This window comes from Lissotriton helveticus, chromosome 5_1 (assembly GCF_964261635.1).
Source record: "Lissotriton helveticus chromosome 5_1, aLisHel1.1, whole genome shotgun sequence".
Lineage (NCBI taxonomy): Eukaryota > Metazoa > Chordata > Amphibia > Caudata > Salamandridae > Lissotriton > Lissotriton helveticus.
Genome location: NC_136065.1, coordinates 1,548,682,221 through 1,548,698,517, shown reverse-complemented (window position 1 = coordinate 1,548,698,517; position 16,297 = coordinate 1,548,682,221). Strand labels below are relative to the sequence as shown.

At 45.9% G+C, this 16,297-nt stretch overlaps 1 protein-coding gene across 1 annotated transcript in view; it reads right to left on the bottom strand.

Moving 5' to 3' along the window:
* Positions 1–4,619: 4,619 nt before the first annotated feature.
* The window catches only part of DSTYK (dual serine/threonine and tyrosine protein kinase), a 434,762-nt gene continuing 423,084 nt past the window's right edge, over positions 4,620–16,297 (bottom strand). The window contains exon 13 of the mRNA XM_078644627.1: positions 4,620–7,061. Within this exon, the coding sequence (XP_078500753.1) occupies positions 6,874–7,061 (188 nt within the window). The 3' untranslated portion in view covers positions 4,620–6,873. The remainder of the gene's footprint in view (positions 7,062–16,297) is intronic.

The following is a 16,297-nucleotide window of genomic DNA, read 5'->3' as shown; positions in this document are numbered from 1 at the left end:
TCTGCTGCCTCATTAATGACCAGATTATACACCCTGTCATTGGGTGGTGACGGCCTTGGAGGATAGGTGTCGACAGCTTCGTCTTGGGGAATCGGTTTCAAGATCTTGCCATTGTGTTTCTCGATATTCTGCAGCCTCTGTACCATTGTACATTTGTTCTTTTACGTCTTTCTGTTCCTCCTGAGGCACAGGAGTTAAGGGCGGCTCTTTGTCTTTGGTGCTTTTTTCGCCTTGCTCCTTTATCGTTGAGCTCTTAGTAGGCATTTGAAATTGCGTTTTGACTTTCATCCAAGTAATTTTTTCCTTGTAAAATACTAGCCATTTAGGGCTGGAGCCTTCTGTTCTTCTCCATCTCTGATGCTTGAGTTTAGACGTCAAGAGTTTCAGATTCTCTCCGATGTCTTAGGAGCTTTTGTAGACTGTGCCAACGACAAACAGTGTCTTTCAGATTTTAACCGCTCCTGTTTTGACACAGATGCGTCTTTTCCTCGACCGTCCTTGGACGTCTTGGATTTTTACGGGTTCTTTCCTGCTGCAGAGTCCCTATTGAAGGATTGGAGGGTATTTTTGTCTTGGGGGAGACTGGTCATTGAGTGCTTGGATGCCGAGGCTCCCTTGAAAGGTTTAGAGTCTGTCTTTCCGGACTCCTCTAATTGTTTTTTAGAGGACAATAGTTCTCCTACCTCTCAAGAAGTTTTCTTGCCCACCTGTGTTTCGACTTCCACAACCTGGATGTAGGTCTCAGTCTCTCCTTCTGTGACTTTCTCCTCCTTGTCACTCGAGAGGCCCAGATCTCGTAGGGACGGTGGTGTAGGTTGGCCCTGCATGTTATAGTTAGCTCTTCATTGCCTCTCTCCCCCTCAGAATCTTCAGGGTGAACACTGGGCACGTGTTGCAGTCTTCACTTCAGTGGTCTACCGGCAGGCAAAGGTTGCAACCCGGATGTTGGTCCTTCTAGGCGAACGTGTGATGCCAATTTCTGCAGAACCTGAATGGTGTATTGTCAATCACCATGTACAGGGAGGGCCCTGCACTTTATTCTCTGTAGTAGTCTTAGAGGCACTGTCTTCTCCACTAAAACTCCTCAGGGTACTTTCTGATGCTTCCTTCTTTCCAGTTTACTTTTGATTTTTTGGGGGAGAATTTTTTCTCATCAGTGTTGGAGCTCCTTCAGCATAGATCCATACTCAATGGTGGAAAAAAGAAACTGAAGATGGTGACCAAAGGTGGGAGCTTCAGGAGGTAGAACGACACCATCACAAGGGGCCACCAAATAGAAGCCGGTTGCCACTTGCTCAAAAAGACAAACCAAAAAAAAACCATAGAAGAGCTAAAAATTCCGGACCCAACCACTAGATCACAGAATAATGCACAGTATGTGAATCCAGAAAAGATTCACGCTGCAAAAGTCTTTGAAAGAGATCCATAAGTAAACAGTATAATCAGGTTACAGAGATCTTTATTTTATTCAAAACTTTGTGCAATCAGACATTATAAAAATACAAATGTTCAAATAACATTCTCCAATTACTATGAAGCATCACGAGTTGGAAAGTGCTGCCCTCACTAGGTGTTAGCAAACCAGAGTCAAAGTGCTCCCAAAGCACTGCACAGCCTTCTCTGCTTAATAGGCAAAGACTACAGGCGAGATAGATACAGAAATGAAGAGAAAAAAATTGCAGGGCAGTTAAAGCTTACTGGAAATACAGAGGCACTTCTTACGCAGTTTGCACAGCCTTCTCTGCTTAATAGGCAAAGACTACAGGCGAGATAGATACAGAAATGAAGAGAAAAAAATTGCAGGGCAGTTAAAGCTTACTGGAAATACAGAGGCACTTCTTACGCAGTTTTATATGGGCAGATATTTCTTGGAGTACAAAGGAAAACAAAGTTTTATGCACAAACTCCTGAAGGTTTTCCACCATTATTATGATAGGGAGTAACATTACCAAGGTATCTGTATTTATTGCAAAACTTGCCTGTAGTTCCCATAGGGCTCTACTAACCAACAAATCACTCTACCAATATCAGTTGGCAGCTGCCTAGGCTTAACTCTGCACAGGTGTCATGCACTTGAAACAACTAAAGGCCCGTAACCTGCAGTCTTAAAACAGGCCTACCATCCTCTTATACAAATTGTACACTTTCCCTACTAACAAAAAACATTAGGGACTAGTAGTAGTGTCCTTCATGTTCATATTGTCAAGTAAAGGTCAGGTTTGGACCCTCCTTGCTGGAATCACAACATAGCTCTCACTTTTGCTTTGTCCTCTCCTAGGAACGAGGAAGAAAGATTTGTAAAACGACAATGCTGGGAATTGTGGCATACTCCAAATGAGTAAGCAATGCTGCTACCTTCAACTAAGAAGCTTATTTAATATTCTGACCCATGATTTGAAAAAGAAGCACAGCAAGCTTAAAGTACCTTTGGCCCACTGCAAACCCTGCGGTTTACAGTGGGCACGGGCACTTTCAGCTTGCTGTGCTCCTTTTTAGGTTCTGCAAGTCTGCAGTCAGGGATATGAAAATAAAAGTCCTGCAGATCCAATGCCAACATCCATTCTCCACGATCCAGGGAAGGGAGACCCTAAACCAGGAGGAAGCACTTTGGAATTGTCCAATGCCAGAATGGCATTGTGCGGGCAAAGATAGGATAGAGGCCTCTGCCCTTCTTTGGCACAAGTAGGGGAAATAGCACCCAATCCCTACTTCAAAAGTCGGTATTTTACTCTATGGTTCCTTTGGCCAAAAGAGCCTGCACTTCCTAGCATTAGAGGGATATGAGGTCCTCTGAGAAGTGTTATGAAGTAGGTGGCAGGTGCAGTGGTTCTAAAGGGAATAGCAGGGCATACCCCATTAGACAATCTGCAAGACCTATTTGTCAGATGTGGTTTGTTGCCATCCCCGCATGAAGTGGCCGAACCTAAGGGGCAAATGGTGCATGGAGGTTGTGGGCAGAAGATTGGGATGAATGCTGCCCATGGTGGTCAGGTCGTTGTCGGTTAGGCCCACAGCTCACACCTTTACACTTCGTAAGGGCTGAGAGACCTGTTGTGCCGAAATTCTAGGCCCCTAGTATATCACAAAAAATAATAGAATTTTGGGGGTGGGAGCGGAGGTGGGGAGGGGCAGGGGGCGGGTCTGGGGCCAAATTAACAGACTGGAGCTGAAAGGCCCAAAGACTGCCATAGCACAGCTGTCCTTAAAGTGCTTTAAGGGCGAATCTGCCTTCTCACCATAACAGGCATGAGCCATCTCAATGCATGTCCATCAAAGACACCTGGATGTCATGGCATCAAAGCACCACAATGCTTCCCAAATGCCTACCTTGACAGAGACTGATTTGCTTTTCTTCTCCTGTTGTGCAAAGCATAAACACTTTGTTCCGTGAACTCATACTAACATAATGTTTACCCATGTTCCTTTTCATTGTTACTTCAGCCTTCATGTACAGAACTCTTCCTCAAAAGTTGCATGCGACTTGAAGCATAGCTATCAGAGTTATTTTGGGGCGCTCGGAGAAGAACTTCAATAACTCTTGCATATTGCTGCTGTATCAAGTATTCCACATGGCTACATACTAAGAAGAAAGGAAGAGACATAAAAAGTGCACCTCAGGATATTTGGAATGGGTGGTGCAGGAACAATCAGGGCAACTATTCTTGCAGTCTTTGATTCAAGAGATGAGGCCATTCATGGTTTTAAATCCCACTCTTTAATCAGAATGTTCTGTCAACTTATTTCAAACATGTTAACCCAATGCTCACAAGCTTTACAGATTCACCAGGACGAGAACTTCTCTGGCTGTGTTTTTTTAAAATCGAGCCTCATCACTACCTAATAGGGCGCCTACTCTCCCACACCGAGGAGAGACTTAACTACCTTATTGGGGAGGAACGTTCTAAACTGCCAGTACTGTACTTACTAGTGTTATGTTCCCCTGCAGATTGCATCATTATTTTTTTTTACACTAATTGATCACTATTAGTTGTGCAAGTTTGACATTACATGCAAAGTCTGTCGGAGAGCAGGTTACCGTTTTATGTGCGAAGCTTCAACAAATAAAACAAGTTGAATGTTACTTTAAAAAGGCAAGATGCATGTTATTTTCCTGGACTACACAACAAAGCCCATTTACCCTTACGTCTAGGCATTCTTTGGCTCGAAATGTGAGCCATAAATATGCCTGATAATGTTTCTAGTTTAAATTGCAAAACTGCTATGATAGCACTAAATGGCCACATGCTGAAAAAATAGCACACTGCATTTAACAAAGAACAACAAGGGCCAGGTGCTCAATTGGCAGGCAACTTGTGAGAAAGTCTATAAGGAATCTTCAATGATGAGAAAATTAGTTACTGCATCCTTGGAACCCATTTGACCGTTTGTCTTACAGGATAAAAACATCTTAATTAGCTTTCGGTGAGGTGCTTCCATCTTTAACATTTTTTAAGAAAGTCAACATGTTGTACCCGGAGAAAATGGAGAGCAAGACCGATCACTTGCATGAATTCTTTTTGCGGAATCAACCAACACACTGGCTGAAGTGGGAAAGAGATATTAGCATTTCGAAAAACGAGATAAAGAAGAAATGCAAAAACAAACATGCAAAATGAGAATTCACAATAGAAAGCTTCAGTTTAATATAAGTGAATATACATATATTTATATATTTGTACATAAAGTATATTTCTTTGTACAGTTTTGAAATACTGGCCTTCGCTTTAAGGTCGATACAGCAAGGCTACACAACACCACAAGGTATCACCCTGTTACGGGGTGCTCATCTAGTGTTAACACTTGTAAAAAAACATACAAGGCTCACCTCGAGCGTGTACATTTTTCCTACCCAGCAAAAGGCGCTACATTCCTGTGCTATATAACTGTGGAAAGTGCAGGGTTTAAAGTAGAAGTCTACCACTTTCCCTATTAGAACTCAGCTAAAAGCATGTTATAACCTCCCCTACAACACATCCCATTGTTCTCCTCTACTCTCAATACTGCTGGTTACAAAGGATGACAATGCATTCTACTGCTCTGGACGTCAATCTTTACACACAGCAACACTGCACTCAATTGGGGGTACATATAAAGAAAGTTGAACATCATTTCGGTGCAGTTCGTATGGATTGTTCTGAGCTGCACGGTTAAACAAGGCTCACATTCTGAAAATTACATAAAAAATTAACAAAGCATACGCCGTAGAAAGCAAACAAGACGTCTCATAGCAAGACATATAGTGACCCAGACGGACCATACGGACAGCCTTTAGTTAGGCCACGACAGGTCACCACTGGCTTATAATTTACATGTAGATGCCGGCATTTAGAGCTACTAAATAGAAAGGTTAGAAATATGCAAACGTGATAAAAAATTAAAACACAGCTTCTGCGAACCAAACTTAAAGTCCATTTCAAAACTAATGGTAAACAACCTTGCGAAAACGTGGAATATTTTTGCATCAGGACTATAAGCCACAAAAAATATAAAGCAAAAAGTTACAGCATATGGGGGGTTTTGCCAGGAATGCCTCAGTCATATCAATGAAAGCCAATCACCCACCCATTCTCCAAGTGAAAACAAAACACTATCAGAACATCATTTTTAAAAAACACAAACAGATGCTTTTGGAATGACCCAAGATTATTTTTTTTTTACACTAGTGAAAGATGTAGCCTTTGTCTAGTGGAAAGGGAACGGCTGCTTCTAATACTATACATGTCCCCCACAAAGCGACTGTGCTGCAGTATCGAAAGATGGCCCTACCAGACCAAAAATAAGTCTAAATTGAAATAGACGAGGAGAGAGGGACAGAACATGGAAGAATGGCAAAACTAACGACCACAATGTTTCAGAGAGGAAGCACTGATGTGAAGATGCTAAGTGACTGAAGGAATAGGCAAAACAGAGGTCAGATACTCCAAACCCATGGTACAGACACAGACTAGCCAATGGCCTGGATGCATTGGACGTAACCCACTACCAATTTTTAAAAGACAACACAAAAAAAGATACTGATGGATCTTATTTTAAAACCAATCTGTATAAGCAGAGTTTAAAACCATTACATTTCAAAGTCAGGGTTTTGGTAAAAAAAAAAAAAACAGAAGAGAGCGGTTTCATTTTCGTCCAGCATACAAGGGAACAGCTCATGGTCTAATAGGTCACCACTGACTGCATTCACAGTCCTTGAACAGGTGAAGCTCCAAGTTTCATCTGAACCACAACGTGACTGTGTAAGTGGATATGAAGTCATGGGGGACCATCATCTGGACTACGGGTGTCCTACACATATCAGGCTTGGTTTGGTTAGCAGTTAAAATATGTACATATGTCCAGTACTACAAATACTCAATAGCTTATGTTCCTATAGTCCTAGCCTCCGCATAGCTCCATGAAAACCTCCATGGTGGCCAAGAAAAGAAGTATTGCACATCAATGGAGTAGGAATGAAGCTGGACTATGTATGGACTTACAGTCCAGCTGGCCCTGGCTAGGAGTGCTCTTTCGGAAGGCAATTAGGACAGAAGAAATCGAGGTCCATAATCAATACATGCCTTAGTCAGTGGGAATAATGCAGTTACTGCAGCGGCTAGAAATATTGCCCTGGACCCAAGGAAATTCAGATCACATCCCTCCATTGAAGACCTCCACATGGAGTGTCATATCTGAAAACTCATCGAAGCCAGATGGAATTCTGTTTGGCTGGAAGAATTCAGCAGACGGCATGCATCTGAACACTCACAGGGAACTCATGCCCTGAAAGCCATTAGTGTGAATGTTGCAACGCTCCCCACGGGATTGAAACAGTCATCGAATAGTTCGGGCGCAGAGTTCAGCAAGATAGAAAGAAGGTGCTGCAACGCTTCTTGTTCAGGTGGAATCCTCAAGGGTCCTGCCCAAGCTCTCAGAGTTTGGACGGCAGAGCCGGGTCATGATGCCCTGAAGCATTGGTTCTACGATGCCAAGGAGGGGCCGCTTGGAAGGCTCTCCGTTCCAGCAGGCTTCCATAAGCTGCCAGCATTCCTCGTCAAACACGGACAACCGCTCAGGGCGTGCTCCTAGAAACAGGAAAAGGGATTTTAAGAAACGAAGTTAATACATTCAACATTCATTGTCCTATAACTTCTAGCACTTGATTTAGATCGGCTTCTGCTTCCCATATGAGACAATTTCGCCTTGGCTTATCAATAATGGGCTTCACTGGAGAGAGTGGCAGAAAAGTTATGGGCTCTTCAGGTGGGTGGCATTATTTAAACAGGATACAATTTCATGAGGAAGTCCGATAACATACTTGAAAACAGTCTTGAGATGGGTGTCTTGTTCTCGGCCACATGACTGCTTCACTTGCTAAACTGCTCATTCCATAACCATGCACAATACACATTAAAATAAACGCACCAGGTCAGTCCAGTTGGTCCTTAAAAATACAACCAATAAGAACACATGTAATCTTTTGCTTCACAGAGACTAGTTAAACTGCAGTGGAAGCACAATATTTGGGAGAAGTTGCATAGCTGTTTTGCATTGTGCCACTTCAGGAGATGAGCAAATACAACAAATGTAGTTATGCAAGGACAAAATAGAACAAGTTATTTCCCTTCTATAGCACTTTTTAAAAATTGTTTTTATTGGCATTTGTAAAGACATTAATCAGAATTTAACAAAATAATCAATGGGTATCACTCGGCGCCATCGTGTCAGTGGTGTTATGTTCTCCAAGCTCTTATGCAGCATATAACGGATATAAACAGTAGCAGTACATCACGTTATTGTTACAGTGGCTATCATATTAGTCCATATGTCCGGTCTAGGCAGTAAGTAGGGGCAGTGAGACCTCGGCCTTAGGTGGGAGTTAGCTATTATTACCCTTTAGGCACGTTAAAGGTCGTCTGTGTTGACTGTATTCAGCCAGTTTACAAACAGCTCCCAGATATTCCGGGGGCGGGACCGTGCTGGCATCAATTCCCAATACGGCTCCAAGTGCGTTTTACAGTATGTTACACTGTTAATCCAGTTCTTGGTGGTCGGCGGTAAAACTGCCCTCGAGGGAAGGGCCACCTGGCGTTTGGCCATAATTTACAGCATAGCAATTAATTTCTTTCTTTTGGGCAGAACTGCAGTGTTGTCGCCCAGCAACGCCACCAGCGGCGTGCAGGGCAGTTCGTGTCCTGTTATGTAATTTATGTGCCGCAGTGTATGTACCCAGAAGTGAGCCACCAGGAGGCATTGTCACAACACATGTTAGAAATCAGCCTGTGTGTCCCCACATCTCCAGCAGCAATTGTCCGGGTGCAATCCCATTCGGTGCAGTTGCATCGGGGTCCGATAAAGACGGTGTATGTATTTGAAATGGATTAATCTCAGCCGGTAGTTTGAGGACAGCAGCTGCAACTGACCACAGATCATCTTTCATTGGTCGTCCGAGATGCCCACCCCTTTGTCCGTCGCCAATATCCCTCTAGCTCCAGGGGTGAGAAAGAAAAGGGGGGGCCAATCGGCCCCCACGCAGGCATGGCGGGGCCCGGCCCCTCCCATATCCCGGTCCCTTCGTGGTGGCTAGCCCTCGCCCCGGAAGTAGTTGTGCACTTCCGGGGCGAGGGGGCGGGGCCGCGACGGCGAAAAGGTTTAAGAGCCTGGGGAGCGCGGGAAGCGGCCTCTTTGTGCCCGCGCTCCCAGGCTCGCTCCTCGCCCCACAGTGGGGCTGTGTAATTTTCCCCACCCTCCATCCCCTTGATTAGCGGAACTTGGGTACAGTCAATGGTAAGTATACTATCTAGCGATGTACAGGATCATAGGAATAACATGCTTGCTTCATTAGGCCTTTTTTCCCGTTTACAGGAGGAATGTACAGATGTAGATGTTTTGTGCTTTGCTGTGGTTTTTTAACTAATTTTCTCCTTAGGCCTTTTTTCCCTCTTAGTATAGCAATATCGTATTTATTATGTGGGTCTGGCGGTAAGGTCATAATCGGTGAGCAGCATTTTTAAGGTCCTTAGGGGGGGGCGGGCCCATTCACGAAAGGGGCCGCCCGTCGGGAGGGGCCATTGGTCTCTCCCAGAACTTCAGGGGCAGGATATGATATCCATTACTTAGAAGGGTGCGGGGGAGGGAGTCTACGCTTTCCTCAGGCTGGTAGCCACCCCTCACAGACACTATGACGTCATCAAGGTGCGCAAGTGTCAGGGCCCTCCTGTTATGGTTAAATCGAGTTCAGGGAGCGCACGTGGGTGAAACGTGCCCGTGGTTGCGCATGCGCATCTCGAACGTGAGAGCGTAGCTGTAAAAGGATCTGACACCGGTTAGCGACCTTGCCGTACGACTTAATTATTAGAATGCATTTTTAATTTTCAGGATGTTAGATTCGGTTAGGAAACACGCTGTACTAGATATTTGTTAAGGTTAGCCCATCATACCATGTCAAAAATGGATGTTAATCTAATGTTCTGAAATGTGCATTTAATAATTGAAAAAATGTTTATTTTATTAAAATTTTAATTTTGTTTTTATATTTTAATAAATACGGCCAGGGGGGGCCCTGACCCCCTGACTTCCAAAGACCCCATGTGTTGAATGGTTGAATTAAGTAATGCAGTCAGTGTGTTAAGGAGGGGGGTGGCCGATAGTCCCAGACCATGTAGGGGATTCCCGCTATGTAGTGTTGTATATACGGGTAATCAGCTTACGGCCGTGGTCTCTCGCGAGCACGTTTTATAGCGCTGGTAGTGCGGGGGGAGTTGGGAACTTGTCATATCAGCTTCTGCAGGAGGAACTCAGCTGATAGAGTAGCATGTCCGCAGCTGAGGGGGGCGCCTGTCCGCACATTTGTTGTAATGTTAAGAAAGTGTCTGTGGGGAATAGGTCCTTACCCTTGTGTATCTTAAGCTCTGCCGCCCTCTCCCTTGCCCTAGGGTCTCCCAGTGGGGGCATCTGTGGGTTGTTCACCAGTTGCACAGAGGGGGCATAGAGCATGTCCAGTTTTGCTCTCTTGCGTAACCCTGTCCATGCCTATCTTAGCGCTTCAACTGTGTTCACTTCGTCGCGTGGCCTCTTATATGTGTGAAATATGGCAGTCGCGAGTGGCGTCGGCGTCCCCCTGTCTGTTTTAACAGACACGTGCGGTTGAAATGGGGTAGGGTGCACTAAATGGGGTAGGGTGCACCCAGTGGTGTAGGAAGTGCGCCCCTGTGCACTGTAGGCATATAGCGCAAAGTCGGGTGCGGCCAGGCCACCCTGGAACTAGGGTAGAGTGAGTACCTATCATGTTATTCTGGGTTGTCGCCCTGCACACACCAGTTCAATCATGAGGGAGCGCAATGTTTTGAAGAAGTGTGTTAGAGGACTGGGGATGTTAACAAAGAGGTACAGCAGCTTTGGCAAGATAATCATTTTTGCCAGCGCGATGCGTCCCACCAGAGACAGGGGCAGTGTTTTCCAACAGCGTAACCTCTCTGTGATCCAGTCCACTACTCTGCCGTAATTTTCGGACCATAGTTTAAAGTCGTTGCTTATCCATATCCCCAAATAGCGTGTTGGTCCTGTCGCCCATGTGATCGGGTAATCCGTTTCGAAGGGCCGAGTTCCGAAAGTCAAGGGGATGATAACGGATTTACTCCAATTTATTCGCACCCCTGAGAGTTCCCCTTAATGAATCAATTCTTGTTTTCATGGGTGCTAGGTTATCTTTAGGGTCAGTCATAAATAGCATAATATCGTCGGCGAATAGTGATATTATCAGACCCCATGTCGGGAACCCAATGCTGCGGTGTGTGTGATGCTGTCTTAAGCGCCTAGCAACAGACTTTTCAGCCGTCCACGCTATCGTCATTCACTCAGTCGTTTCCAGAGAGCAGAGACCTCGTTCGAATTCTGCATTTTCAGGACTTGACCGGCTGGCTCAAGATCAGGCAGAGGAATCCCCTCCTGACGTTTACACTGTCCACCCCCTCCCCTTCAGTCTTGAAAAGACCCGACGCGACCACCAACTGGGGCGCATCAGGGTCGAAATGTCGAACGCCCACCAATGGTTCAGAAAACTCCAGGATCCTTGAAATAAATGCTAGGTGTCCTTGGATGTGAATTATATTCTGAAAAACTTTACCCCTGTACATAATTGTATATATGAATTTTGTATCTCACTGTACATTGTTTCAAGCACTGACCACTTGTCACTAATTGTCACATGATTTTCACTTGTGTTCGACAGTCTCTTTTACAAAATACCTCATATCATTGTTGAATGAATTAATTCCAATGTAACGTGTTTGATTCCAAATATAAATACAATGTTAATCATTCCTTGGTTTTAAGAAATCAATTATTAATTGTGCGTGAAGATTCATTATTTCACTTCAAATGTGTTTCAGAGAGCTTCTACACTTATGTCTTGCATTTGATTAGCGTTTACAAAGCAATTTGTCTTACCCAACAGAACCACCCTTGTATTTAATCGCTGTCTTAAGCGCGCTCTCAGTGGCTCAGTTGTGATGGCAATAAGTAGGGGCAATAAGGGGCACCCTTGCCTTGTTCTCCTGGTGATAGCAATGGGTTCAGAGACCAGGCCATTCACCCTCAAGCGCGCTGTGGGCATAGTGTAAAGCAGTTTTATCTGTTGGATAAAGATGGGCTGAGACCCATCTGTTGGAGCAACGGGAAAGAAAACCCCACTCCAAGGAGTCGAATGCCTTGGTGGCATCGAGCAAGCCCATGATTGCCGAGCCGTGTGGTGCTAAATAGCGCATTAGGGCAAACAGCGTCCGGAGATTGTGGGACGTGGACCTGCCCGGTATAAAACCAGATTGGTCCGGTAATATTATCTGTGTGAGCAGTGGTTGCATTCGGGTAGCTAAAAGTTTTGCGAACATTTTTGCGTCAATATTTATTAGTGAAATTGGGCGATAAGAGTCACATTAGTGGGGTATTTGTCTGGTGGACACTCTCACTGCAGATTACTCACCTAATTAATTTCCCACAGGCACCAGACTAAGACAACTCGAAAGCAGTGTTCACATGCGCCAGAAGGTGCCGCTGTGAAACTCAGCATCAACTCCATTCTGTTTCGGGAGTCACAAACTGAGCCGCATATAATAGCCACCCAAGAGCACGGTGTTATAATCTCCCTTTCCCTTCTGCCTACGTCCACCCCTCCCCTCTCATCCCAGTTGGTACTGCCCCAGAACCCTTGGGGAGCTTGCCTTAGAACGTTGGTGAGTGTGCCAGAGCGCTGGCAGCAGGGAGACACTGTACTGTCACTCTAGAGTTAATAAACTTAGAGTACTACTTACCAAAGGTGTTTGTCGTTACTACACCTTCTTGGCGAAGAGATCGGGACGCTGGGTCAGGGCCGGCGGAGTGTCTCCCCCCTGAAGTGATGTTTATGGTTGCCAGACGCGGACGAGAGGAAGGCGACATCTGGGATTCAAAGTCCGCACAAAGGAAGACGAGAAGTGGTTTCCAGGCTCTGCAGTTTTGAAGCTTGGCATTCGGGAGAGAACTATAGGCTTCATCCGAGTCCTGCTGTGAAGAGGTGATCTGCTTTGAACCAAGGTTTGCCACCGGGCGAGGGGAGATTACCAGCGGACATCATCTGTTCACCGCTGGTGGGCTCTCAGATGAACTGGCTTCGGTGCGGTGAGTGAGGGTGCGCGAGGTTCAGAGCGGGCTCGGACTTTACAGCATTCCCGGCTTCTACCCCGATGAACTATCCATTTATGGCCGGAGGGTCTGTCTGCATATCCTGAGGAGCGCTTTTCTTGACTTCTGGTTTCTGCTTCGGTGCGCGCCCCACTCCAGAGTATTAGCTCACGGCACCGTCGCAGCTGACTGGGAGGTTAACTGGCTGCCGGCGTATTTCCTTGCCCCCTACCTCAAGGCTTTCGATGTGCTGTGGGGCGCGTGAGCTCCGTTGGTGCTGTCAGCGGTTCCGTCTCCTAATCCTTGAGCGGATTTGAGAAAGCAACCAAGAGCTGCGGAGTCCTGCGAAAGAGTTGAGCTCTATCCACATAGTACATAAGGACTCGCTTAACATTTAGACCATGAAAAGTCCATTCTGCAAACAAATCAGGGTGGGGAAAGAAAAAAGGCAGATCAGTGGAGTGGTTAGGCTGGAAAGGAGAAACCACCTTAGGAAGGAACTTAGGGTAAGTACGGCGAACAATCCTAGCACTGTGAACCTGAAAGAAGGGTTCTTCTAGTGTTAATGCCTGAAACTCACTGACATCTGGAGGGTGACTGCGACCAGGAAGGCCTCCTTCCAGGATAGGAAATGAAGGGGGCAAGAAAGTAGAGGTTCGAAGAGTGGACCCATGGGTATAGTAAGAACAATGGTTAGGTTACATACAAGGGCTAGGGGGACTCATGGAGGAAAGGCTCTTTTCAAAACTTTCACAAAAGTTTTGATCCTGAAAATAGATAGGTGTTTTCAATTCTGCAGGTAGACATCCACTGCAGCTAAGTGGAGCCGGCTAGGCCAGACCGCAGGTCTGTAAGTAGAGAAGGTGGCAGACAATGTCTTGAACAGTTGCTGCCAAAGGGTCAATGTGTTGTGATGAGCACTAGTGGGCAAATAGTTTCCACTTAGGCACATAGCAGGTGCAGGCAGTGGGCCTGCGTGCTTCCTTAAGAATGTCCAAGCATTCTTGATAAAAGGTTTAGATAACCAAACGACAAGACCTCAAGGACCAAATCACAATGTTTAGCATCTTAGGGTCAGCGTGACTAGTTTCTCCATGGCTCTGTGTGAGAAGGTCTGGCCTGTTTGGGAGCTTCTCGTGCGGCACCATCACAAGCTCAATGAGGGTGGCGAACCAATATGGTGTGGCATAATTGGGAGCTACAAGGATTAGAGTGAGAGACTTTATATGGTACCCCTGTTGGAACTTATTTCCACATTTAACATCAGTACAATTGCCTACGCTGATGACACCCAACTGGTGCTGACCCTTGATAAAAATCAAACCAATGCCGAACAAACGCTGAAACAGTGTCTATCAGCAACATTTGAGTGGATGACCCAAAATCACTTAAAATGTAATGCAGCAAAAACGGAGATTGTCCCTTTTGGCCTCAATAACTGTTTTTCACCACAGGACTGGTGGCCGGAAAAGCCCCTCCTAAGACAATAAATGCTGTTCGTAACTTGGGGATCAAGTTCGACAACACTCTGTCTTTCAATCTACAAGCCAAAGAAGTAGCAGGGGCCTGTTTCAGAACTATTAAAAGCCTTAGGAAATTCTTCGATTTTCTTCCTTTGAGCGCCAGGCGGACAGTGGCTGTAGCGCTTATAATTTCCCGACTGGACTATTGTAACAGTCTGTATGCAGGGCTGAATAAATCGGCCCTGCACAGACTGTAAATGGTCCAGCATGCAGCCGCCAGGCTCGTCCTGAAACTGCCCAGAAAGTCCTCGGCAGCATTGGATACACTGCATTGGCTTCCGGTGCACAAGCGTATTCTTTTTAAGGTACTTACCATCACGTACAGAGCCTACCACCAACAAGGCCTGCTGTACCTGAGGAAGCATTTTAAACTCTACCAGCCGAAACGAACCCTTAGGTCATCCACAACTAATCTACTTCACATTCCCAGATTCAGGTTGATGACCAAGGGAGGGAAATCCCTTGTAGTCATCGGGTCAAAAGCCTGGAATAATCTTCCCTTGTCCCTGCGTCAAAATACAACTGAACGCAGTTTTAGGAAAGCCTTAAAAACCTGGATCTACCCTCTGTCGGAATCAAGCTACAAAGCGTTGCTATGACCCTCCCTGTGTTTTTGATCCTCTAACATCAGGATCTCTCAGCACTCATCTGACAATTAGGAGTGGAAGCGCAAAGATACTCCTTGGAGTGGTAGCGCGCTATATAAGAACCCAATCACAATCACAATCACAGAGACGTCTGCCGAAGCCTCTGAACCACAACCGGAAGAAGTGAGAGAGGCAGAAAAGCATAGGCAAATATCCCTGGCCAGTTCATTCATAGTGAGTTGCCCATGGAATGTGGGTTTGGGTACCTGGAGGTGAAGTTTGTGCCTTTTGCTTTTCTGGCGTCGCAAAGCGGTCAATGTTTTGGAACCTAAACTGTCGAAAGTACTGAAGGAGGACCTGCATTTGGATTTCCCACTTGTGGCCTTGTTGTTTCATCCTGCTGAAGAGGTATGCATCGTCTTAGTGCATCCCCGGCAGGTATCCAGCAGCAGGTGGACTTTGTGATGGAGCACCCACCACCAAATGCTCTGGGCTAATACCGACAGGTGGAGAGTGCGAGTGCAGTCTTACTTCTGCAGCAAGTACATGGCGGTTATGCTGTCTGGTCAAATGAGGACCACCTTGTTACCAATGTGACAATGGGCTAGCTGAACAGCCAAAAGCTCTAGGTTATTTATGTGGAGACTCTGATGGTAGGGTGTCCACTGGCCATGGACAGTGAAGTCCTGTAAATGTATAAGGGAAGCGTCCGTTGTGGTTGTGTTCTGCAGGATAGGGTTGAAAAAGGGCTGCCCAGCAACAGGTTCTTGGTGTTCCACCACTGCAGAGATCGATAAGTGCGGCTCCCAATCAACAATAGATATTCCATGTGACCCTCCAATTGAGACCACTGTTGCGCTAAGCACTCTTGCAACGGGCACACGTTTAACCTGGAAAGAGGACTAGGCATTTTCAGGAGGCCATCAGTCCCAGAAAGCACATCACTGCTCTGACTGCAACCTGGTGATCAGAGTGAAAAATAGGGAGCAAAACCTGGAAGACCTGCACCCTAGCAGGACTGGGATAGGCCATGCCCATCACGGAGTTGATGACTGTCCCTAGATGGAATGGATTTTGAGGGGCTGAAGATGGGACTTTGAAATTGATAGTGAACCACAGGTCGTATAAGAGGTAAATGGTGGCCTGCGTGTGTGCGAGGTGTTGCTGGTAAGTTACACTCTTGATCAGCCAGTCATACAGGTAAGAGAGCAAGTTGATGCCCTTGTGCCGCAGGAGTGTGGCTACCACTGCTAAACATTCTGTAAGCACTCTAGGGGTTGTGGTGACCCGAACGGCAAAAACACTGAATTACTGTTTGCCACCTACCATAAATTGGAGGTGGGGAAGTTGAGCTGGATGAATTAGGATGTGGAAATAGATGTCTGAAGTTGAGGGCAGTTATGAAAACACCTTGTTGTAGAAGAGGAATGACACCCTGCAGCGTGACCATGTGGAAATGTTCTGACAGATGGACTCTTTCAGGGGTCCAAGGTCTAGGATAGGCCTGAAGGGTCCATCCTACTTGGGAATAAGAAGGTACAGTGAGTTCAAGTT